This window comes from Plecotus auritus (genome assembly GCF_963455305.1).
Source record: "Plecotus auritus genome assembly, chromosome: 9".
Classification (NCBI taxonomy): Eukaryota; Metazoa; Chordata; class Mammalia; order Chiroptera; family Vespertilionidae; genus Plecotus; species Plecotus auritus.
Genome location: NC_137783.1, coordinates 17,033,887 through 17,059,412, shown reverse-complemented (window position 1 = coordinate 17,059,412; position 25,526 = coordinate 17,033,887). Strand labels below are relative to the sequence as shown.

The 25,526-nt window shown below is 40.6% G+C and overlaps 1 protein-coding gene across 1 annotated transcript in view; it reads right to left on the bottom strand.

Annotated features, from left to right (window-relative positions):
• CFAP43 (cilia and flagella associated protein 43) overlaps positions 1-25,526 on the bottom strand; it is a gene marked incomplete at its 5' end in the record, with an annotated part of 87,485 nt that overhangs the window by 27,967 nt on the left and 33,992 nt on the right. The window contains 10 exons of the mRNA XM_080640036.1: positions 3,082-3,207; positions 7,456-7,533; positions 8,329-8,430; positions 10,809-10,950; positions 14,178-14,308; positions 16,389-16,538; positions 18,048-18,220; positions 19,020-19,160; positions 22,545-22,648; positions 24,346-24,494. Of these exons, the coding sequence (XP_080496162.1) occupies positions 3,082-3,207; positions 7,456-7,533; positions 8,329-8,430; positions 10,809-10,950; positions 14,178-14,308; positions 16,389-16,538; positions 18,048-18,220; positions 19,020-19,160; positions 22,545-22,648; positions 24,346-24,494 (1,296 nt within the window). The remainder of the gene's footprint in view (positions 1-3,081; positions 3,208-7,455; positions 7,534-8,328; positions 8,431-10,808; positions 10,951-14,177; positions 14,309-16,388; positions 16,539-18,047; positions 18,221-19,019; positions 19,161-22,544; positions 22,649-24,345; positions 24,495-25,526) is intronic.

Sequence of the window (25,526 nt, the reverse complement as noted above, 5' to 3'; positions counted from 1 at the left end):
GCCCTGAAGACTCAGTTTCTGCAAGTGGGGAAAACAAAAACCTGTATTTTTGGATTGTTGCAAAACCAAATAACATTCAGAAAGACCCTAAATTGGTGCTTATTTGTTATAATAAAAATGGGATCATTTTCAACAGCTTCCTATTGCACTTTTAATTTAAAAAGCGAAATTCTTTACCATGATGTACAAGGAATCGATACCTCTCCCACATTCAATGAGGCTCTCTCCCACCCACTGTGCTACAGCCTGTCTACCTTTCTCTTCCTGGGATACTCTAAACCACTTTTGCCTCAGGGCCTTTGTTCTTGCTGCTACCATTGCCCGATATTCTCTCCCCAGAACTTTGCATAGCCAGCTCCCTCTCTTTTTTTAATTCCCAACTGAAATGTCACCCTTTTAAAGTGATCTTCTTTGACTACAGAAGTGGATCTCCCACATCTATCACAGCATCCAGTTTGTTTTAATCACACAATATAGAGAGGTTTGTTTATTTATGGTCTGTCTTCTCCACTAGATTAGCCCCATGTAGGCGGGACCTGTTTTACTTACTGTACTAGTGGCCCATTGGGGTCCGTTGGCCTGGCCTGTGGGGATTGGGCCAAAACCGGCTCTCCAACATCCCCTGAGGGGTCCTGAATAGCGAGAGGGCGGTTCTTGGGTGACGCACCCCGGAATAGGGCTCCCTCCTCTCTGGTTCTGGGTGTGTCACCTGAGAACCGCAGTTGCCAAATCACTGCAGGTTGGCAGCTCCTGCGTTGAGCATCTGCCCCTTGGTGGTCAGTGTGCATCATAGCTACTGGCCAGTCGGCCTGTTGTTTAGGCTTTTATATAGACTAGAGGCCCAGTGCACAAAATTCTTGCACTCGGGGGTGGGGTGGAGATCCCTCAGCCCGGCCTGCACCCTCTCACAATCCAGGACCCCTTGTTCCTTACTGCCCACCTGCTTGCTGCTCCTTACCACTCGGCTCACTGCTCTTTTGTGCTGTCGTGGAGGCGGGAGAGGCTCCTGCTACTGCTGCTGCACTAGCCAGCTGTGAGCCTGGCTCTGGCTGAGTGGCGCTCCCCCTGTGGGAGCTCACTGACCACCAGGGGGCAGCTCCTGCGTTGAGCATCTGCCCCCTGATGGTCAGTGTGCGTCATAGCGACCGGTCATTCTGCCATTTGGTCAATTTGCATATTAGGCTTTTATTATATAGGATTTCCAGCACCTACAATAGTGTTTGGCACAAAATAGGTATTCAATAAGCATTGTGGAATGAATTGATGGATAGATGAATGATCATTCAGGTACATTTTATCTCCTCGAGTCAGTCTGTTGAGGTCCTTTTGATCTTGATTCTGTTATCCAAATAAATTTTCACTTATTCTCAGCATCATGTCCCCCAATTTGACAAATCTGCCTCATTTCTACATATTCACCCTAATCCTATATAATAAAGAGGTAATATGCAAATTGACCCTCATGCCCTTGCACAAGATGGGCGCCCCCATGGGGTCAAAGATGGCTGCCACAAGATGGCCGGCAAGGGAGGGTAGTTGTGGGCAATCAGGCCAGCGGGGAGGGCAGTTGGGGGTGACCAGCCCTGCAGGGAAGGGCAGTTGGGGGCGACCAGGCCTGCAGGGAAGGGCAGTTGGGGGTGACCAGGCCTGCAGGGAAGGGCAGTTAGGGGTGACCAGGCTGGCAGGGGAGGGCAGTTGGGGATGACCAGGCCGGCAGGGGAAGGCAGTTGGGGGGACCAGGCCTGCAGGGGAGGGGAGTTGGGGGCAACCAGTCCTGCAGGGGAGGGCAGTTAGGGGTGTCTGGGCCTGCAGGGGAGGGTAGTTAGGGGTGACTGGGTCAGCAGGGGAGGGAAGTTGGGGGCAATTGGGCCGGCAGGGGAGCAGTTAGGAGTCGATCAGGCTGGCAGGGAAGTGGTTAGGGGGTGATCAGGCAGGCAGGCAGGCGAGCGGTTGGGAGCCAGCAGTCTCAGATTGTAAAAGGGATGTCCAACTGCCGGTTTAGGCCCATACCCTATGGGATTGGGCCTAAACCGGCAGTTGGATATCCCCCGAGGGGTCCCAGATTGGAGAGGGTGCAGGCTGGGCTGAGGGACACCCCCCCCCCAGTGCATGAATTTCGTGCACCAGGCCTCTAGTCATTAATAAACATGTTTAACAGGACAGAGTCCTGATGCATATCATTGGAAACCTCTCTCTTAGAGACATCAGTCTCTGTTTGTGTAATTGTTTAACCAACTATGTAATTCACTTACATGTCCTTGAATCCAGCTATATTTCATTCTCTTGTTAAGAGGGGGAAATGTGTTTACACATGTACACTCAAAAAATCAAATATACCATGAATGTTGAGAAAGAGGTAACTTAAGAACATCCTGTATAAAACACAATTAGGGATTTTACCTAAAATAAAATCACTATGAGTAAACAATGTGATGTGACTGCCACAAAAAAATGCAAAGGCTGAACTAATAGAAGTACAGAATTTTGTAATGTAGAGGTTTCAGTTTATGCTTTTCTCCAAACTGGACCGATAATAATTGGAATTCTTTTGTGGGTGCCAGCCTCAAAAATAATGAAATCAGAGAAAAACTGTGTGATGATGATGAAGCTATTCCAACTACATTATTTGATGGTCATAGGAGCTGGGATAATTAACTGAGACAATAGAAGATACCATGGTAATTACCAATCTTCTCTAACCATTTTCAGAGCGGCTATAGAGTTGATGGTGCCCAAAGAATAGAAGAATCAGTGAGAATAGGGAGAAAGATTTCAACTCTAATTAAGGGGTTACTCCACAGTGTCCAAAGTTGACATGAAGTGGCTGAGGGGATGTCTAAAAATGTTCAGACACATGGTGGAAGATGTTTGGTATGAATGTCATGGAAGAGAGACAGACATCAGATGTCTGGCTGGCCTGGATGGTCTTTTTCCCCCTAATCCCCAAATTCAAAAATTCTCTGACTCGTTTCACCCATACACACTAGGTTTGCTTTATTCACTTTTTGTGCTAGAAAAGTTTTCCTTCCTATTTTCTCTCTGCTTCCTTCACTGTAGTGCTTAAATCAGATTTTTCCATACCTCTGCCACTTCTCTCTCACTTTCTTTCTGAAGCCGGTCCAGTTCGTCCAGATCTAGGCCAAATTCCCGTTGCTCTAATTTTGCAACATTATCTTCTGCTTCATTTTCTTCCATCATGTTTAGAACCTGAATTTTAAAATGGGAAAGGATGGTGACAAGTGAAGAATTAAATTTTAAAGACAGTTTTCCAACCCTTAGATAAAAAATAAATGTTCTGTTTATTTAAATGTAACTACTGGATAAAGAAGTAGGTTATGTGCTTATTGTGGTAATTTAAGTTTTAAAGTTTAATCCTTAAAAGCTCATTCATCTATTAATAACCAACAAAATGTACAAAATCACTACTTCATTAAATTATATTAAGGAATTATTGATATTTAGGTGTGCCAATGCTATTATAGCTATGTGTTTTAAGAGTTTTTATCTTTTGGAGGTTCACATTTAAATAATTAAAGATGAAATAATATGATAGCTGGGATTTACTTCAAAATAATCAGGGAAGGGGCTCGTGGGTAGAGGTATATATGAAATAATATTGGCAATGGGATTTATTATATTATTATTTTCTTGCCTTTTAAAAATATGCTTTTATTGATATTACAAAGAGAGGAAGGGAGAGGGAGAGAGAAACGTTGGTGAGAGACAAAAGAAGTATAAGAAAATTAGACCAATATTACTTATGAATAGAAATAACAAAGATCCTAAATAAAATATTAGCAAATGGAATCTAGTATAACTACTTAAAATGACCAATGTCTATCTGAGGAATACAAGGCATTTGATCAATTTCATAATAAAATTTACAATAAAAACTCTTAGGTAACAAGGGACAGAAGCTACAGCAAGCATCACACTTAAAAGCTAGTAGCATTCCTGTTAAGGTTAGGAAGAAGACATGCATGTTTCCAGTTATGACCACTATTATAATAGAAGACCTTGCCATATGACAAGAAAAAGAAATGAAGTATAAAGATTGATAAGGAAGAGACATGTGATTTTCAGAAGATCTGATAGTATACCTACACAATCCAAGAAAATCAACTGATAAAATAGTAGAACTAAAAAGAGAATTTAGCCCTAACTGGTTTGGCTCAGTAGATAGAGCACTGGCCTGTGAACTGAATAGTCCCAGGTTCAATTCTGATCAAGGGCATATGCCTAGGTTGCGGGCTCTATCCCCAGTGGGGGCATGTGGGAGGCAGCCAATCAATGATTCTCTCTCACCATTGATGTTTCTATTTCTCCCTCTCTCACTTCCCCTCTGAAATCAATAAAAAAATATTTTTAAAAAGAGAATTCAGCAAGATTATCAGATGTAAAATCATAGCATTCGTATATAGCAGTAGTAACCAATTAGAAAATGTAACAGAAAAATATTCCATTCACAAAAGCAAAACACACTATAAGATACAGTTATATAAAATATAACCTTAATAAGAAAATTATAGTTACTTTTAGACTATAAAACTTCACTAAATAATATTTAAAAAAATTAAATAGATATATGCTTATATATATTACATTTATATAATGCATATTACATATAAGATTTATATTATAAATGTATATATATTATATATATAATTTTACATAACAAATAAATTCCTCCCCAAATCATACTGTGAGCAATATATTCTTGATCAAAATCAAATCAGAGTTTTTCATGGAACTTGACAAGCTGACTTTAAAATTCAAATGAAAAAGTGTGCATAGAAGGGAACTCCAAGGACATGTCCCTCTACATAAAGAGCAAATAAGTTGCAAAAAAAAAGTGTGCATAAAGAAGTCAATATTTTTTTTGTAAAAGAAGAGCAAAGGGAGAATTACTTTCAAGATATAAAAATATTTTATAAAGTTATAACAATCAGAATAGTTTGGAATTAGCTCAGGAAAAGATCAATATTCAATTTCAGAATGGAGAGTCCAGAAACAATCTCATATACCTGGGACTCCAGGGATTAATAGAAGAGGAGTTGCAAATCAGTGGAGAAAGGAGGGTCTGTTCAATAAAAAGCACTGATGAAATGGGCTATTTATTTGAAAAAATATGGAGTTAGCTCCACACCTTATACCATTCATGAAAATAAATTACAGGTGAAATGAAGGGTATTAGAAGAAAATATGTGAGACTTTGGAAGCCCTCTTAAAATCAGACATCAAAAACAAAAGCTATAAATAAAATGATCAATACACTTGGGTCATAATTTTTAAATTGTGCATTTAAAAAGGCACATTATAAAAGTTGAGAGAAGACAAAATACTTGTAGTATATTAGGCTGAACCATATAAAACAGCAATTTCATGTGGTTCAATCAAATAATAAGGGCCATCTCTAGATTTTCCCCATGCACACCTCATGCTCTTTTCCTCTCCCTGGGATGAGATCAAGCAAGACAACCTTAGAAGCCCTGTGAGGAAGCTAGCAGGGTCTCCACCAGCCTAGTCTCTGAATGAATGCCTGGAACAGAGCAGCTGCTGACTTGAACACCTACCCAGAACTGGTTTTTGAGAAAGAAACTCTGATCTCCTGCTGATACCACTCAGTGGCTAAACAGAAGCTGGAGACCAAGGCCAGCCTCTTGGGGCTCAGAACAGGGTGGAAAGAGGTGGAGAGCAAATCTGTACCAGCAAACCAAGAACCTCCACCAAACATTTCACGATGCGTAACTGTGAATTTTCCAAACAGCGGGGATAAAGACAGGATCCTATAAGTCTCCAGAGAGAAAAATCTGGTTACCTACAAAGAACTGGGAATCAGAAAAGTATTGAATTCTCTAAAGCAAAAACTGAAAACTAGAAAACAATGCAGCAAGTCAAAATTCTGAGGGGGAAATTATTGTACACTTACAATATGGGTGTGAGAGTGGGATAAAGACATTTTAAGAAAAACCAAGTCTCAAAAAATGTAGCTCCCATGTACCCGTTATCAAGAGCCAACTCTAGGTGGGCAGGTGCCGTCCACATTGCTATTACGTTTGAATGGTATGCTAGAAGCACAGCCACATGATAAATGATGTCCATAAGCATGGGACAACACAGCAGTCCTGCACAGGAAGCTATTGGAAGGTGCACACCAAGAAAACCAAGAGAAATGCATGGGACCCCCAAAACAAGGGCTACAAATCAGGAGGCAGGTGAGAGGGTTTCCAGGACGATGGACAAGAGAAGTCCCTAAGACTGAAACTGTGTGCCTGGTCTAGAGAGCAAGGTGCTTAGACTGGATCTAGAAGATGGAAAGCTCTGGAAGGGAGGCCTCACACACACAGGCATACAAAGCTCTGACAGCTGGATTTCCTCAGGTACTTTTACTGAGAAGAGGTTCTTCTTCTTACTGTAGCATTTTAAGATAGTTTGAAGAGGCATGGCGATCCAAAACAAAGGCAATTATTAATTCCAGGAAAAATAAAGTTGTAAAAATGGAAGTGTAATTATGATATACCATGTGGCTCAACTCTGAAGAATCTATATATATAAAAGCCCACCTACCAGAACGGTGGAACAACCAGAATGACCGGAATGACCGGTGATTATGACACGCACTGCAGCAGCCAACCAGACTGATCCAGGCTCTGATTGCCCTCAACATCCCAATTGGGGGAGGGCTGGCCGGCCAACCACCTGCGGCCCCTCCCCCTGGCCGGCTCCACCCCTGATTGTCCTCCAACACCACGGTTGGGGGTGGGGCTGGCCAGCCAACTGCCTGAATCCCCTCGCCCCTGCTGGCCTGGCCTATGGGCCCCATCGGGGTGGGCCGGCCAGACCCCACCCGTGCATGAATTCATGCACCAGGCCTCTAGTATTTACATAACTATAATAGTGTGCACAGTAAGTATGGACTTATATATATGCTGTAGTGATGGGGGTGGAGGGTATAAAAGAACCTAAATATTCATCTACCATACCAGTAAGCCCATAGTTATTGTCAAAATAGAAATATTAAGAGATAGCAGTATCAAGAAAACTATTTAGAAAGATGGAGGTAAATATCCAAACAGAAAAGTTGAAGAATTGAAAACAGCCTTCAGAATATAGGAGTCAAAGTGAAAAAAAGTAGGGCAGGTGCTGCTTTAAAATCTTATTTTTAATTATTTAACTCATTACTTCGTAAAATTGTAAACACACAATGTTGATTAAAATTATTATTAAAAAATAAGATAAAGTATTTGGAGAAGACAGAGAAGAAAACCACTGTTTATATGTAGTACGGTATGGTAAAATTTCTACCCTGTTGAAGTACTCCAGAAAACTGAGCTTACATACAGGCAAAAAAGAAAATGGGTATAGCTTCTCATGCTGTATTGAACAAAATAAACTTCAAAAAGTGGTTTTAGAATGAGGGTCAAATGTATTAGTATATGAAACCACAACACTTACAGTTTTAGCAAGTGCTTTGATTTCTCTTTTTATCTCTTTCCTTTTGTCGGAAAACAGTTTAACCTCCTTTTCGATGGCCTGAAATGGGACAAATTCATCACTTAAATAGGCAAGAGAAGTTATAGAGAGGCATATGATACACACACACACACACATATATATATATATATATATATACATACATATATACACATTCACACACACATACAGATATATACACAGGTACATAGACAGATATGTAATAGATAGCACTTCTCTAGAAACAAAATTTTTAAAGACTAATAATATAAAAGTGTACCCGAAGTAACACTACTGCAATACCTTGCTTAAGTCAATTGCTATTATGTTGACTGAGGCAACATGGTAGTTTCCAGTCAATTATAAGGCCAATGGAAAGAAAATAATTAAGGAGTAAAAAATTAGAGAATAGTTGGCAAAGGAAAATCAGTGAGACTAGATAAGTGGGCTAAATCCAAACATGAGCTACTACTAGCTTCGTCACCATCCCGCACATCTGAAGCCAGGATGTCCCTTTTCCCGTTCTTAGCCCACCCTTCTCTTTCATTACCTGTGCAGCTCCCCTAAACTTCCCTCCAGCATAAGGTATCACACTTCATTCTTTGCTTTGGGTTACCTGGGCAGCTTTGTTGGGTTTCATATTAGTGTAAGTATAGTTCTTAAAGCTCATATATCATCTAAAATATCGGGCTGTTTTGGGGGTGTTTGTTTGCTTTCAGGAAGGTTACACTTGTATGATGGGATGCTCTGCCAAGTAGTATCTCATTCTACTTTCCAGCAGGTTATCATAGGAAACGAATCTATTTGGCATACTTACAAAGCATTCTTTCAAACTCTCCCATATTTTATAAATACCTCTTGGCTTTTTCGTTCTAACCAGGAAATTTCCTTCTTAGTAACATGTTGGTTTAATTCATCTTGTGATGAGTGAATGCTTAACTTGACATCCTCATATATCTTAGAAAAAGAGACATTTCTTAAATTTAAAATTCATCAAGTTCTCTTCCTCCCACCCTACTTCATATAATTATTTTGAATCCCTTTGCACTTGTTGCATTAAAAAAAATGCCACAATTTTTGCCTTCCCAACATGCAATGTTTTATTAATTTAATTCCACCAGTCTGTCCTCACATCAGCTACACTTTGCACTGAGAAAGAAGGATCACATGTTCACCAAAACACTCTCTGCTTCTTCATGTTACCATAGGCCAAATGCTCCTGCCATTCAAGGCCTGCTCCACAATTTGGATTTAGGATCTTAATCTTTTCCTCCTTCTCGAGGCCTTTATACTTAAAAAAAAAAAAATTCCATTGCCCTTCTGCATCATCCATTTCTCTCTTCTACAGAATCTTTCCCAAAGGCGCACTGGTATCTCCTGTCCTAGGAAAGCCAAGCCACTCTCCATTAACCATCACATCCCCCCTTCAGCTACCACCCCCTTTCTAGATTCTTTTTTGCAGCAAAATGTCTTGAACGAGTTTGAGATGTCCACTCTCCTGACCCTCCTGTAACCTCACTGTCTGCCCCTTCTCATTCTCCTTTGCCTCCCTAAATTCTTTTCCTGGATATCTAGAAGATGCTCTGTCCTGTTCCCTTCTGTTTCTTACCATTCACTCTTCCATGATGATTTTGCCTGTTTTTTTTTTTTTGTTTGTTTGTTTGTTTTGCTTTAAATTCCATCCACATGCCCTTGACTCTCAAATCAACATTTCTAGTGCTGACCTATTCTCAGAACTCAAGGCTCATCTATTCAATGGCTTAATTGGTATCTCAAGGTTGGCATTAGTAACTGATTTCAGATTCCCTTCTTTCTCCCAGAGAAGCTCCCTGCCCCACAGTTGTCCCCATGTTCACAAATAATATATCATCACCTGCATAGTTTTTCAAGTAAAAACTACATCCTCTCCACAACAATCCTCCACGTCCATCCTTGTTACTTGGCTCTCTGGCATAGCCTCCTAACTAATCTACTAATTCCACTCTTGTCCCCTACAGAAAACATTCTCCACACAGTGGAAGTAATTATTTCAAAAATGTAAATAAGATCTTGCAAATCCTCTCCTCAGAACACTTTAATAGGTTCTTATTAAATGTCAAATTAAATCTAAACTCTATCTGTTTACAAAGCCCTTTGTTACCAGGCCTTTTCCCAGCTTGAGAACCTCATTTCCTACCTTTCTCTCTCTTGTTCCCTTTAGCTGCACAGGCCTATTTTAGGTCCTCAGACATGTCCAACTCTTTTCCCCCTCTGCCCTGAGGACTTCTGCCCCATCTGTGTTGCATGTGGGCACCCTCTTTTTAATTCAGGTCTCAGCTTAAATGTCTTCATGGAGAGGCTATTCCAGCCAAACACTATCACACCAAGCCATTTTTATTCACCAAATAGATCTTGTTACTATTTACTTTTCTTATTTATGTGCTTATTTACCCTCTCTGCTCACTCCCAACCCTCAAATAGAATGTAAGCTTCATGAAAGCAGAAACTTTTTCTATGTTTTTCATGCCTATACTCTCCACAGCCTAGCATATTGAGCATATTGTGCTCAATAAATATTTGTTAAATGATTGAATGAATGTAGTTCTCTGGCCAGATACTTCCTAAATACTGTATGTGACATAAAAGTATAGAAGCAAGACCACTTTGACTAAGCACCAGAATTGGTAGTAAGAATTTTTTTCCCCAGGCAAGCCTGATCGTATAGTATGGTTTGAATAAGTTCTGAGGTATAATATTTGCCATTGCTTTGAGAAAGGCTGAATATTTTCTCTCGGTCACATTTAGCTCACGCTCTTTTTGAGAATCATGGTATACCTGGATAAAAAGGAAAATTACTAAATATCTGCTTAAAGAAAACTATAACTGCAAACTGATAGCTGATTTAAAAAGAAAGGAAGTGTGGATGAAAAGGGATTCTATGGAAAGTAACCTCACAGAGTGCTCTGATCATAAACCCCTAACTGGGCAGGTTATGATGGGCAGTTTCCAAAGTCCCCAGGCATATAACTTCTTTAGTAAAAGGTTCATCTTTGCCTTAAGCAAGCCTTATCCATGGTTTTTGTTATGTCCCAATAGAGGACATAGTCTGGTCTAGTTAACTATCCTATAATCCAATCCCTGCCTTGCTTTTTTTGCTTTCATATAATCTTTGTTAGCTCCCTCCCTAATTTGTGATGCATAAAAGAAACTGTGAAAGTGTCGATTTGTGGAGCATTTGAGATATTGCTTTCTGGTAATTGTCAATTTGGCTCCAATAAATACTACAAAAATTCTTTACAGGTTTGGACATTTCTTATGTTGACAGAAAAAGAAAAAAAACTATATTGTAACTCAACTGTTGGTTCAGTTTCTATATCCATGGACTCCCTTTGTTTCAGACTTAAATAAATATTCTCATCATCCATGGTGCTGCTCAGAGAAGCTAAAAGATGCTGGCAATATTGAAGCATGTCACTGGCTAAGCTTCCTCCAAACCGCCTGTATTAATAAAAAGAAAACACATAGCCTATAAAATCACAAAAGTCACATTTAGCAGTATTATTTCCAGGCACACAACCATTTCCACACAAAGAAATATGTGGACAATTCTCTGAAGTGCCCTGTAGATATTAGGACTCTACTTTGTAGAGGAGAGCCCATTCATAGGCTCTAGGACATGACAAGCCCCTGGACTTACTTGGGTGACCTCTTCACATGCTGTCTGCATAGCCTTGCCCTACACGTACTCTGTACTTGCCTTGGTCATGACACAGAAGAGCCACTAACTCTGGATGAACCCTTGGAATGTACTAGGTGCTGCACTGCTTACATACATAATCACATTCAGTCCTCATAGTCCCCATCCCTGCTGAGGGAAATCTTACTTCCACTCAGTACACCAGCACATCTCAAGGCTTTGGAAACATCAGCATCACCTGGATGATTTATTAAAAGAAATTTCTGGACCTCACCCAAAAAGATCCTGATGCCGAAAGTTTGGGTAGGGCCCAAGAACATCTATATGTAAAAGACTAAGCGACCATTATGACCAGAATGACCGGAACGACCAGAACAACTGGAATGACCGGTTGACCAACCGCTATGACGCACACTGACCACCAGGGGGCAAATGCTTAACGCAGGAACTGCTCCCTGGTGGTCAGTGCACTCCCACAGCGGGAGCGCCACTCAGCCAGAAGCCAGGCTCATGGCTGGCGAGCACAGCTGCAGGGGTGGGAGCCTCTCCAGCCTCCGTAGCAGCGCTACTGAGTGGCAGGAATCGGGCCAAAACTGGCAGTCCGACATCCCCTGAGGGGTCCCGGATTGTGAGAGGGCATAGGCCAGGCTGAGGGACCCCACCGAGCATGAATCCGTGCACAGGGCCTCTAGTGCAGTTATAACAAGCTCACAGGTGCTGCAGGCCCCACCTTGAATAACATCGTTTTAGAAGGGCTGTCATCTGTTTTGAGGTTACAAGCTAATAAGTCCTGGACTAAGATTTCAAAGTCAACTTTGTTTTGAGTCAAAAGTAATTAACTATGATAGGTAGAAATGTCTTTACTTCCATTAATAGGGCTTAAAGAAAACTATACTGTTTGCTGTTACCTGAGATGCTATTTGTTCACTGACTATAAAGGATATGTTAGGACATATATAAAATACAAGTTAATTAAGAGTCTAAGTATAAAATGAGCATGATGCTGCAGTATTCAAATTAGTCTTTGAACTAAGTGGCTAACAAAATTGTTATGATATAAAATCTCACAATATTTAACATTTTCAAATGTCACTGTGAAAGGCCATGTTTTATTATTGCTTTGATCACATGAGGCACTATGAGATATTATTTCTAAGGAAATGAACTACACACTGACTAGTGATGTCCACTGGCAGATCAAACAAAACAACATTTAAAGTCCAGGCTATCACCTTCTTGCTCTCTGCCCCTGGTCATCATCTGCACGCTTCAGTAGTATTTGTTTATTTAGAATTCTAGGGCATCAGAGAAATGGTGGCATGAGAGATCCCCTTGGTCTCCCCCTCTGAAATTACAAGTTAACCAACTATAATTCAATAAAGAATTCCCTGTTCAATATAGAGGCATGCCTGAGATACCTGTGCATTGAAACATCTAAAGGTAGGCAACCTGGAATAAACAGGGAGATGAGAGGGAGGAAAGCACAGACATCCTGCAGAAGTAGTGATGGCTTAGCCTGGGGAGGGGATGAAGCCAGTGGTAGCAGGTGCTTCCTTTGGCCTGGAGAAACAGAATGCTGTGGGGCGGTGGGGGGTGGGGGGGCTAGCCCAGCAGGGTGAAGAGTGTGTGAGTTAGCAGATGCTTGATAGAGCCCAGGCTTCTGCCATGAGGCTGCTCTCCACTGTGGGACCAATGATGGTGTTTCAGACAAACAAATGGAACCACAGAGTCCTGCCCCTTGGACTCCCAAAACTCACCTCCCATTGCCCTCAAGTCCAATTGAGGAGCATATTTTCTGTAAACCAAGAACTATTGCAGTAGAACCCCTATTTCCCTCTGTAAGTGATCCCCAGGTTGGGTACTTGGGGCAGGACCCCACAGAGGTCAGGGGTCACTATTACAGTGAGGGCAAAACAAACCCTACCTGCAAGCATCATGCCTATACTATCCTAAGGAAGCTGTGGAAGTCCACTAGATCACAGAGCTAAAAAATCTTGTGATTCAGCGCCATCTACTGGAAAACAGTAGAAAGACCTCTTCAGAGGAAGCTGTTATGGGTCATTAAAATAGACAGATATAAATGTCTAGACAAAAAAGAACAGCAAATGCCATGAATAACCATGGTTACGAGGATGACCAGAAAGAAAATGAAAAATCCCCAGAAAGGAAGCTGGAACACATGGAAATACATGATATAAATGACAGAGATTTCAAGATTGCAGTTCTAGAATTTTAATTTTAGTCTAATCAAAGTCTACTAGTAAATAAATTAATATTGTTTAAGCAAAGTATAATTTGGAAAGTCAGCCTCTTTGTGTATACACTTACATACATATCTATGTAAGTATTTTTAGGGATAAACAGGAGTTTTTAAAGTATGTATTCTTCAAAATTGTCCTCAATTCTTATACTCTTCCAACAGGTGTCATGAAAGAGGACTGATAATCTCATACATATTAACCATGTCTTTTCTTGTCTTGTCTTTTGATGCTTTGACATTTGGGGCCATGCTGACCCTGAAGGACTACCCTCCCAGGGCTAGCCAATTCCTGGAGATAGTCAACAACTTACACAGCAGCCCACCTTTCAAATCCAAATCAACTAATCCAGAACCCCACACCCCAACCATTACCTCCACTGGGATTCCACACGGGGCCACTGTTTCCTGGCCCTAATAATCTCAGGGTGAAGTATCAGACAACTAGGAGTCCCTATGCCCCAGAATCCACTGAAATTATCCAAACTAGTCAATTCTAAATCTGTCTGCTCCTTCCCATGGAAACTATAATAAAGGCTCTTGTCCATGGTTTTCCTGCTTCCTCTGCCTCATTACCTACCCTGGTGGTACCCCATGTGGGCCCCCAATAGCATGGCATATTCCCCCCACCACCACCCTTGGATTCTGTGAGTATAACAATCTTTTCAGTGGCAGTTGTCTCCTGTTATGTTGGCTTTGCTGTACCTAAATAAAAACAAAGTCTATTTTAAAACATACCGTGTGAGGTTGCTTACTGTTTACTGTACGTACCTCCATCTTAGGCAAACAAGGGTGCCATCATCTCTCCCATTCACCAGAATGGTTTGTCCATCCAATGAAATTCTCACTGACTGAATTCCATGCCCCTGGTGAGAATGACTCCGACACCGAACAAGTGTTTCCTTAATAGTTTTAGGAACAAAGTGCAAAAATTATTAACAATTCTATTACATGGTTTTTCTAAGGGGATTACGTGTACTTTGCTTGTTGATAAATCTTTTTCTATTTGTTAACAGCGTTTCAGTTGGTATGGAAGTAGCCTCTGGGTAATACAGAGCACTGAAAATCCCTAGTCCAAACACGTTCACCAATACTAAGTCATTCTCCCATTTGTGGTAGTATGGAAGGAGAGGGATTATCATCATCAATTTGTAATGGGAAAATCATACACAGAGAAGTAAATGACTTGCTGAAAGCTATGAAGTTAAGGGAGGGGCCTTGAGCAAGCAGAGGGGCAAATTCACATGGCTTCAAGAATCAGGCGGGTTCCATTTATGTGCAAAGAGGCTGAGTGTGATAAGAGAGGGTGATGGGCACAGTGAAAAAAGGATAACATGCCTGCCCAGCTTAGTGGTTGAGCATCCACCCAGGAACCAAAAGGTCACCAGTTTGATTCCCAGTCAGGGCACATGCGCGGGTTGCAGGCTCGATCTCCAGTTGGAGGTACGCAGGAGGCAGTAGATCAATGAGTCTTTCTCATCAGCATGATGTTTCTATCTCTCCCTCTCCCTACTTCTCCGAAATCAATAAAAATATTTTTTAAAAAGAAGGATAACATGCCCCACATGGAGGACGTTAATCAAACCAGTTTAATTAGAACCCAAACACATCACTAATTTGGTAACAGGATAACAGTTTAAGCCCCTGGACTAAAAACTGGGATTTCTGTGTCATACTCGTTTTCTCAAAACCTGATACCTTAAATTTTTTTAACTTTTTGAATAGGTAATACATTTAAATGGTTCAAAATTTAAAAGACTATAAAATTGCATGCAGTGAACTTTTCATGTCACCATTCCCCAACCACCTCCCAAAGGCAATACCTTCAACAATTCAGACATTTTTATGCAAATAAATAAATGTTTATAGACTTTTAAAACATAAATTGTCGTATAATACCTATATTATGCACCTTGTTTTTCTTCCCTAACAGTGTTCTTGGGTTCTTTCCATATTGTTGCATAAAGATATTCTCATTCTGTATTACAGCTGTGTAATATTCCACAATTTACTTATGTATTGTTTATGTACCATCTTCTATTTATCCAGCCCTCTGTTGATGGACATTAGATTGTTTCACAAGCAATACTGCCATGGATAATAACCTCATATATTAGGTACTTTACATAAAATAACCCCCCAAATCTTTGACATCTTGCCACATCATGCCACTATCACTTGTCTTGTACATTACAAATCATTTGAATAAGACACAGTGTAACAGAGTTTGCAAATTGTTCACTTAAAAATAATCTCTAAGGGATTTAAGGTTTTTCCTGTATAATAATAACACTTTTGCCCAACTGTGTTCCAAATACGCTTTCTTGCACATGTGAGCAAGAAGAACTGGATGGGCACAACCAGGGCTCAGTTGATCTGGACAAGCAGGCATGTGTCATGTGGGTCTCTGCGAAGATTCAGGTGTGTGGGGTGGAACCCTGGATAAGAATCACTGACTGCATTACATTATACTGATGACCAGTACAATTTGGTTCCAGCATCACGGAAGAGTCAGGTGGGGGCAGCAGCAACCAGCCCAGAGGCCCTTCAGCACAGGCAGATAGCAACAATAATCCCTAGGTTTGCACAGCAATTCACTGTTGCCAAAACAGTTTTGCATACATCCTCCCACTGGCTCTTGCCAGAATTCCACTGGTGAGAGCAAGCAAGCCTTCCCTAATATTACAGAGGAGCATCTGAAGCTCAGTGAGTTTCCAAGACACACAACCAAGTGGTGGAAAAGCTGGCCTGGCAGTCCTGCCCTGGGCTTTTTCTTTGCAGTTCTTAGTCCCTGGTTGATGTTTCCTCCCTCAGAAACTTAAACCTCGGCACATAAATCCACGTAATGTTAAAGTCAATAATACCTTCAGTGGTAATAAGTTATGCCTCAGTTTAAGAAAGAATTCCAATTCCTTTCCTAAGGGTTTTTGCTCCTTATATGAGATCAAGATATACATCCCATAATTTTTTAAAAAAGATTACCAAAGTGTGAATGTCTCGGATATACATAGTTCCACATTTAGCTCTTGTTATGAGCCACAATCCATGCCCAGACAGAGAGAGCATTCCAGGTCCATATTGTTTGCTCTGCACTTTTCGGTATGGCTTAAGAATGTAAATACCACTGTGTTCCTGCCAATCAAAGAAAATGATTGCATTAAAGGAAAGATCAGGGAGCATCATCTTAGTGTTTGCAGTTGTGCATACACGGTCAGATTCAAATGTGCAAACTCAGTCATTGGAAATAAACTGATACAAAGTAGGCATCTGTATTTGTATCACATTTTTCATCTTTGTTTGCAAATAAAAGTTCATTTTGACCAACTAAGAAAAGTCTTTATATGTTAGTTACCAATAAAGATCCCACACTACACTGACAATATTTCTCATGAATTATTTTCATACTAGAGGCCCGGTGCATGAAATTCATGCACGGGGGTGTGTGTCCCTTAGCCCAGCCTGCGCCCTCTCCAATCTGGGACCCCTCGAGGGATGTCCGACTGCCTGTTTAGGCCCGATCCTACCGCTGGATCCCAACTGCTCACCTGCCTGCCTTCCTGATTGCCCCTAACTGCTTCAAGCCTGACAGCCTGATCACCCCCTAACCACTCCCCTGCCAGCCTGATTGATGCCTAACTCCTCCCCTGCCAGCCTGTTTGCCCATAACTGCCCTCCCCTGCAGGCCTGGTCACCCCTAACTGCCTTCCCGTGCAGACCTGGTCACCCCTAACTGCCCTCTCCTACAGGCCTGGTCCCCCCCAACTACCCTTCCCTGCAGGCCCGGTCAACCCCAACTTCCCTCCTCTGCCGGCCTGGTCACCCCTAACTGCCCTCCCCTACAGGCTTGATCGCCCCCAACTGCCCTCCCTTGCAGGCCTGGTCCCTCCCAACTGCCCTTCCCTGCTGGCCTGATCTCCCACAACTGCCTTCCCTTGCAGGCCTTGTCCCTCCCAACTGCCCTCCCCTGCTGGCCATCTTGTGTCGGCCATCTTGTGTCCACATGGGGGCAGCCATCTTGTGTTGGAGTGATGGTCAATTTGCATATTACTCTTTTATTAGATAGGATAATCCCATGCTCAAGTCAAAATAAATTACTCAATATACCCCCTATGTGTTTCACGTACTCCATCTTTAAGCCTCTGAACATGCTGTGATTTTTGTCTAGAATGCTCTGCTCCTCCCCATCCCCACCAATCCTACTCCCTCCCAACCTCAGCAATCCCATTCCCCCAACCCCCAGAAAGATGGTCCACAATATTTTCCCATGTCTCTATTTTGTACAATTTTGCTTAGGATTTAAGTACCAATTTCCACTGAAAATCTCAATTCTGTAGCCTGCACACCTGTGGGATATATTTTCTAATATTAGATTGTTTTTTCAAGGCACTAAACTAATATTATGTCATCTGCATATTTATCTGACCAGTATGATATATGTAGCACAAGTGTGAGGTTGCTGCAACATATTTTGATGGATTAACAAGTCATGCTAATATATGTCTAATTCAAGGAAATTACGTACTATAATAAAGCCATTTGTTAACTGGACTATAATGTTAAAGCATGGATCAAGTCTTAGTAATACCATGTGTCAATCTTGATTGCTGAGATAAATGATAGCAAGCTTAAGTTTTGGCCTACTTGTTTAGGAAGTTGATAGCAGCAGATGTATGGCACTTCAGTACAGAAACCGTATACTATGTGACTTTGGAAGTCCAACACTGCAGAGGACAGAGAGTGCTCTACCTCGTACAGGAACTTATGAATGAATTCATCTCTCATCCTCCCTCTTTCATCAGCAAAGGTTGCAAAAACTGTAAGATTTAAGGAAGAAGAGAGATCACTTGCACCATATATTGATTTTATTTTTTAATTGTTATAAAAAACTATGAAAAGTAAAATAAAAAATGTAAATGCTCAATAAATAATACAGAGGCTAGTAGGTGATAAAAATGATTTAAAAACAACTTGGCTCCATTAGAAATACTTGAGTATTAAATAATTAATAGTGAATAAAATATCTTTTATAAGGCCTTAGTTTCATCAATTAAACAGAGATATATCATTCAAAGAAATTCATGATGACCTTTAATTAAAACATGGCTAATTAAAATATAAACATACATTGAGGTTTTTAGCTCTCTTATGTTCTACAGTTATATATTTGCAAAATAGCTACCTAGATATTTGTTACCTAAAACAGAAAGAGTGTCTATTTTATCAGACCTCTGGCCAGAAAGCTTTCTTTAGAATTTCATCAGTGAAAGTAACTCCACAGCACTCTATATGAATTTGGCTATGTATATTTAAAATTACAAAAAAAGAGACACCACAAAATGGCAAATCAACTTGACAAAAGTGCCCGTTGATCCTGTTTCTTTTCTCTGGTAATTGGGTAGATTCATATGAATGACAAGGCCTAGAAGAAAGTTCACATTTCATATTGTTTAGTAGCCTCATTAATTTCACTTTGTAGATACACAAAAGATGGCCATTGTACCTCTTCACGTGTTAAAGGGGGCGGGGTGGGGGGCAGGATGCTATCAAAAGAAAGAAAAAAAAGCTATAGCAGGGTCCAGGACAGGACAGACTTGGTTGTCGGTTTTTCTTTACCTAGTGGTAGTATTTTAGGCAGAGTAAATATTTCCAGCCTGCTTCGTCCTGTCTCTGGAAGTGGAGAAAGCACCATCACTTCCACTATATCTGTTTCCAAAAGAGACACTGTGGCTATCTGTAAAATGCCTTTTTCCACCTCTGAAAGAAAAGAGATCAACACCACAAGTGCTCATCGATAAGCTTAAGGAATCTTTTATCTTTTCAAGTAAGATACCACATTATAGAATTCCCTTCACTAAATCTTTAGATCCAAATTTACTAGATATTTAAAATGACCTTTCAACAGTGATGAACACATAATGGAGTCTCCTGCTAAGGGGCTCAGCATCTTTCCCAGGCAGGGAGGCCTCCGGGGAATCCTCCAGGCCTACCAAACTCAGAACACCTACATGCTCTGGCCTCTGGAATGTCCACTATAGCTGGTATGCCCACTCCCAATATTGGACTAACGCAGCCTTTAGTATTCTTTGCATCTTAGTCAAGGTATTGAGAGTGTGGTAGAAATATACTGGACTAGTCCTCCAGAAACCTAGATAATCGGACTTCTGCAAGGTTCATGCCTGGGGCCCACCGTGAGTTCTCTCCAGGTCACTACTCCCTCTCTGTGGGGGCTGTTCTGCATGTTCCACCTTCTCAGGCCCCCAATATCAGCCCCTCCCCTCAGGTGTTCAGTGGATGAACTTTCCTCTTACTTAGCAAGGAAGACTGAGAACATCTGACACAAACATGACCTCAACTCTCTTATCCAAATCTCACACTGTTCCCATCCACCCCCTGCATTTCCTGACATTTTTTTGTAGGAACAAAATGTAACCCTTTCCATCTGTGATTTTGAGCTCAGGCCTCTAATAATGTCATGTTAGACCATGGGCTATCAATTACTTCTTTTTATTTTCTTGTGTTTTTTTATGGTTTCTTCTATTTAGCCCTCAAGACTCCCCTATGCTCAAATCAGGACCTTCCTTCAACCCTACTTCCCCACCACAATTACCATCCTATTCTCTTTTTTCAACTGCAAACTTCTTAAAACAGGAGTTGCCACTTACTGACTTTATTTTCTGATCACCACTTTCTCCCTAACCTCTTTGTCTCTCCACTCTAAAGAAATAACTCTCCCAGGGGTTACCATGACTGGCAGATATATGAGGGCCTCTTCCCAGTCTTCACCTCACGTCTGCCATAGTATGTATATACCCTCACCCAGCCTTCTTCCTTCAAGCTTCGTCTAGAGTGGATGACTCCCAGTTTTCTTATTACTCTGGCCTGTCCTCAGTTTTCTCCACTGCCTCGTCTTTCTCTGTCCACAACTTCAATGGAAACAGTTTTTCCCATCACATATTCTTTTTGACCAGATTTATTTAAAAATGGAATATTGCCCTAGCTGATTTGGCTCAATGTGGGCCTGCGGACTGAAGGGTCCTGGGTTCGATTCTGGTCAAGGGCAGGTACCTAGGTTGCAGGCTCAATCTCTAGCCCTGGTCAGGGCACATGTGGGAGGCAACCAATTGAAGTGTCTCTCTCACATCGATGATATTCTCTCTCTCTCTCTCTCTCTCTCTCTCTCTCTCTCTCTCTCTCTCTCTCTCTCCCCCTGCCCCCCTTCCACTCTCTCTAAAAATCAATGGAAAAATATCCTCGAGTGAGGATTATCAACAACAATAAGAACGGACTATTTAGGCAGAACTTGCATCCACTCTGAGGTCAGCCATAGGTCCTACCACACTCTGTGTCACCTAATTTACATATTAAGGTTACCTGTCTAGCTTCATTAAGCAACTGGGTTTGTTTCTAATCTGTCCTCTTAAGCCATCTCAATAGCTTCTATGATTTCAAGATTAGAATTCTACCATTAACTGTGAACTACAAATCTCCATCTCCAAACTTATGTTAAAGATCCCTGAATAAAGAGCTTATTGGTTTCAAATCTACAGAGTTCTTCAGCTCACTCTATTCCTTATCCTCAATAATTTCTTTTCTTGACTTTTTCTTCATTTGATAACATCACTTACTTTCACCATGCAGACTAGAAAATTTAGAGTCACTGCTGCTCTTGCCCTTTCACATATAGTCAAATACCAAGTCCTACCAATCCAGTCACCCATAGCTGTTCCTTCCTTTTTTCTTTCTGTGATTGCTGCCTGGGTATGTGCACGGTGGATAACAGCAGGAGCCCTGAAGCCAGACTTCCTGAGTTTGAGTCCTGACTCCACCACTACTTAGTTGCATGACTTGGAACAGCACTTACTCTCTCTCTTCTTCAAATGCCTCATCTGTAAATTAGTACTATAATAATAGTCCCTACCTCATAAAAACTGTAAGAATTACATAAACTAAAAAGTGCTTAGAACACAGAAATCCCTCAATAAAAGTTGGCTATTGTTATGATTAATATCACCTTATGTCTGGCTACTAGAATAATTGCCTAACACTTTTTTTATTCCATTCTCTTGACTTTCTGTTCTATCCTTCACATTTGTGCCCGAGTCATCCTCTAAAAACTAAGTCAAATCACACTAGTTCCATCTTGAAAACCTCTGATGATATCGCTTTAACCACAGAGCAAAGTCCAGACTCCTTGGAATGATACTCAAGACCCTTTGTCTTCTTTCAGACTTTATCGCCATAATTATCACCTAGTAAACTTTTCTGCTTACCTATTTATTACACCAGACTTACCACTCCAAGGGCTTTTGCTCCAACTTTCATTTTGAGATGAAATACTAATATGGCCCATCCTCCACACTTTAACCCCTTGGAAAATTGTTCCTCATCCTCTGCAATCCCCACTAGTTCCCCCCTTTACCTCCACTCATTTCCTCACACCTGGCAGAATTAATTGCTTCTTCCTCTGTGCCTACACAGCACTCTGCTTATTCCTCCTCCACTAAATTGTCTCCTTGGCTTTTCTGTGTCCCACAGGGCCTAGTTCAGCATTTTATACCTAGTAGGTAAATGGAGCTTAAAAATATGTTCAGGTGAAATAGATATATGTATTTAGTATGTAAAGATAGAGAGAATATACATTAGTTCTTGCTGTTTATCATATAAGTACCATCTTGCCTCTATAAATGTGGTTTACTTGGGCATTTAAATAAACATTATTGAAAAAAGTTGGATATCATTTTGTTTAAAGAGGCAACATTAAACACTCATGTCATAAAACTTTCTTTAAATATCTTTATTAAATAGAGGTCAAATATTATTTTTAAAAAATATTTTAGGGATAAACAATCAAACTTCTCTTTGTAATAATATTAGGAATATTTAGTCATTTCATTAATTAATTCATTGATAGATTCAAGAAAATTTATTTAGTATCAACTATGTACCAAGCAGATACACTAAATACCTCTAAATATGATACAGGAATTCTCCTAAGTAACTTTTAACAGTTATTTAAATGTTTCTCTTTTAGAAAATAAGCCACAAATAATTATCTCACTATAGCCCCATTTTCACCACCTTAAGTTCTTTGGAATAAAGTGACCAATATTTTAAATTAATAAGCATTTTATGTAGTACCTATGAATCCAAAGATCTGAAATGAGCTTGAGGGTTTGGCACTGATAACAAAGATGTGTCCTTCTAATGTCCCAGCTAATAGATACATTCCTCGCTGGTCATAACTGGAAAAGAAGAAATCTGATTTTACTTGTTTCACTAATAAGATGGTAAATATTTATTGAACAACAGCACAGAGATCCATTCAAACCCAGTCATTCTTATGGTCTGTAATTTTCAATATTATCTGACCTTATAAAAGCCAAGTGAGTATGTATAAATGTAATCATTGCATTCTAGGTTAATGCTATTTCCAAATTTCAATACAGTCAAGAAGATTCACTTAAAGATGGGCAATTATTTCATCACTAGAGGCCCGGTGCATGACATTCGTGCACTTGGGGAGGGTCCCCTCAGCCCAGCTTGTGCCCTCTTGCAGTCCGAGACTCCTCGGGGGATGTCCGACTGCTGGCTTAGGTGAGCCTGGCTTCTGGCTGAGCGGCGCTCCCCCTATGGGAACGCACTGACCACTAGGGGGCAGCTCCTGCGTTGAACATCTGCCCCCTGGTGATCAGTGCGCATCATAGCGACAGGTTGTTCTGCCATTTGGTCAATTTGCATATTAGGGTTTTATTACATAGGATAAGTGAATGAAATACAACAACAGAGCTTTCTAGATATTTCAAGTGGAAATAAGCAATTCTGAAATTAGTGATGAGTATACCCTTCAGAACTAGTACCTGGAAGGAGGAGGAAGGATGTAGTGAAATGGTTCTCCACCTTCATCAAATTAGAAAAAGTGGGGAAATACAAATTAGTGTAAGAGAGAAGGTATCTGAGAAAGAAGATGCAACAAAAACATGGCAACGAGGAGAGGGTGTAACTGGAGGGTGGTTACCGAACCTAAATTCCCTCATTTGTGGAATAGGCACAGCATAATACCTTCCTGAATGGTGGGGCAAGGATCACATTCAATAAGCTACAATGTCTGACAGGACACAAATGTCAGTTTTTATTAAAACTACTTTTATAAGTTAACAAAATAAATAAATAATAATAATAATACATGAATTCAAACCCAATGTCTCTATGCTGTCTTCTTAAATCTTGCTTCAAAAGATTTAAAATCATCTAAATGCTCACCAGTATACTGTCTTTTAAAAATGATAGTATATTTGTATAATGAAATACTATATATCTGTAAAAAAGAACAAGGAGGGTCTTTTTGCGTGGGTAGAAAATATTCTACAAGATACACTAATAAGTGAAGAAGAAGAAGAAAAAGGAGATGGAGAACACTGTATATGGTTTGCTCCCATTTAGAGAGAGGCAACGACTGGAGCCCCACTGCCTGGGCTCCAATCCCAACATTTGCCATTTATACCTGTATAATATTAAGCAAGTTATTTAAACTCTTTGTGCTCATCTTCCTCAGCTGTAAAGTGGAGACAATATGAGTAACTCACAAAGTTAATACAATAGAAGTGTCTGGCACACTCTAAGTGTTTGATAATTATTTTTGTAAAAAAGAAAGTGTGTATCTTTTTGCTTGCTTATGGATAAAATATCTCTGGAAAGAAGACACGAGAAATTGAGAAATTGGGAACAGGCTGCCTCCAGAGAGGAGAACTGGGGTTCAGGGACAAAGGTAGGACGCCTTTCACTACACATCCCTCTGTACTTTTTTAACACTGAACAGGGTCAATATATTAATTTCCAAAACAAAACACTTAAAATTTAAAATGTAAAAGAATTATGGCTTCACTGGAATTCTCAATAGACAGGTCTAACAACGTTGCTGCCAGAAGCAGGAAGTACTTACAGGAGGTGCTGAATTTCACTGTCAGAGAGATGGGCCATGTGAATTTCCTCAGGGGATTCAGTATCCAGGACATCAATGAAGTGGACAGAGCCATTTACAGTCCCCACTGTCGCAGAGAAGGAGGAGGGAGAGCAAGCCAGAACTGTTGTCTGTTTAAATAAACCCCAGATGCTTAACTTCACGGTGCCAAAAAAAACCAACAAAAAAACAACAACCCACAAACAAGCACACACACACACAAATAAAACAAAAAAAAACAAAGCCAGATCTCCTACACATCAGAATTCTACAGTTTATTGGAAAAGCCTGCAGAATTAGAGAAGAGTGGCTTGTGTTTGTATGGTATGACAAATTATTCAACATTTCTGAACTAACCAATTGTATAATAAGTCACAGGAATCTGTACATCTTATTCTTTTATCCTAAACTTAGAATGATAAAAATATAAAGACATTTCTTGAACTTTAAGCAATGGCTTCATTTTCATCCCTAAATGATTATAAAATTACACCAATTATAATTTAAAATAAAACAAGAAATTTAAAATAATTTCCTAGCACCTTTTTGACATTTTTATAGAATGTTAAAGATTTTTTTTAATATATTTTATTGATATTTTACAGAGAGGAAGGGAGAGGGATAGAGAGCTAGAAACATCAATGAGAGAGAAACATCGATCAGCTGCCTCCTGCACACCCCCCACTGGGGATGTGCCCGCAACCAAGGTACATGCCCTTGACCGGAATTGAACCCGGGACCCTTCAGTCCGCAGGCCGACGCTCTATCCACTGAGCCAAACCGGTCTCGGCAAGATTTTTAAAAATATGTTTTTATGGGAGAGAAACCAAGATGGTGGCATAGGTAAACATCTGAACTTGCTGCCTCACACAACCACTTCAAAACTACAACTAAAAGACAAAATGGATATCATCCAGAACCACAGGAAGGCTGGCTGAGTGGAAATTATACAACTAGAAGGAAAGAGAGAAGCACACTGACACTGGGAGGAGGTGCGGAAGTGAAGTGCGGAGGTAGGGAGGTGCGCACGGAAAGGGGCTGACAACTGAGTACGCGGTGGTCTTTTTCAATTGGGAGGGAGACACAAGCTCCTGACTGCTCAGAACTCCAGTTCTGGGTGAGACTCTGGGGACCCAGACTCACACAGGGAGAAAGTGGACTGT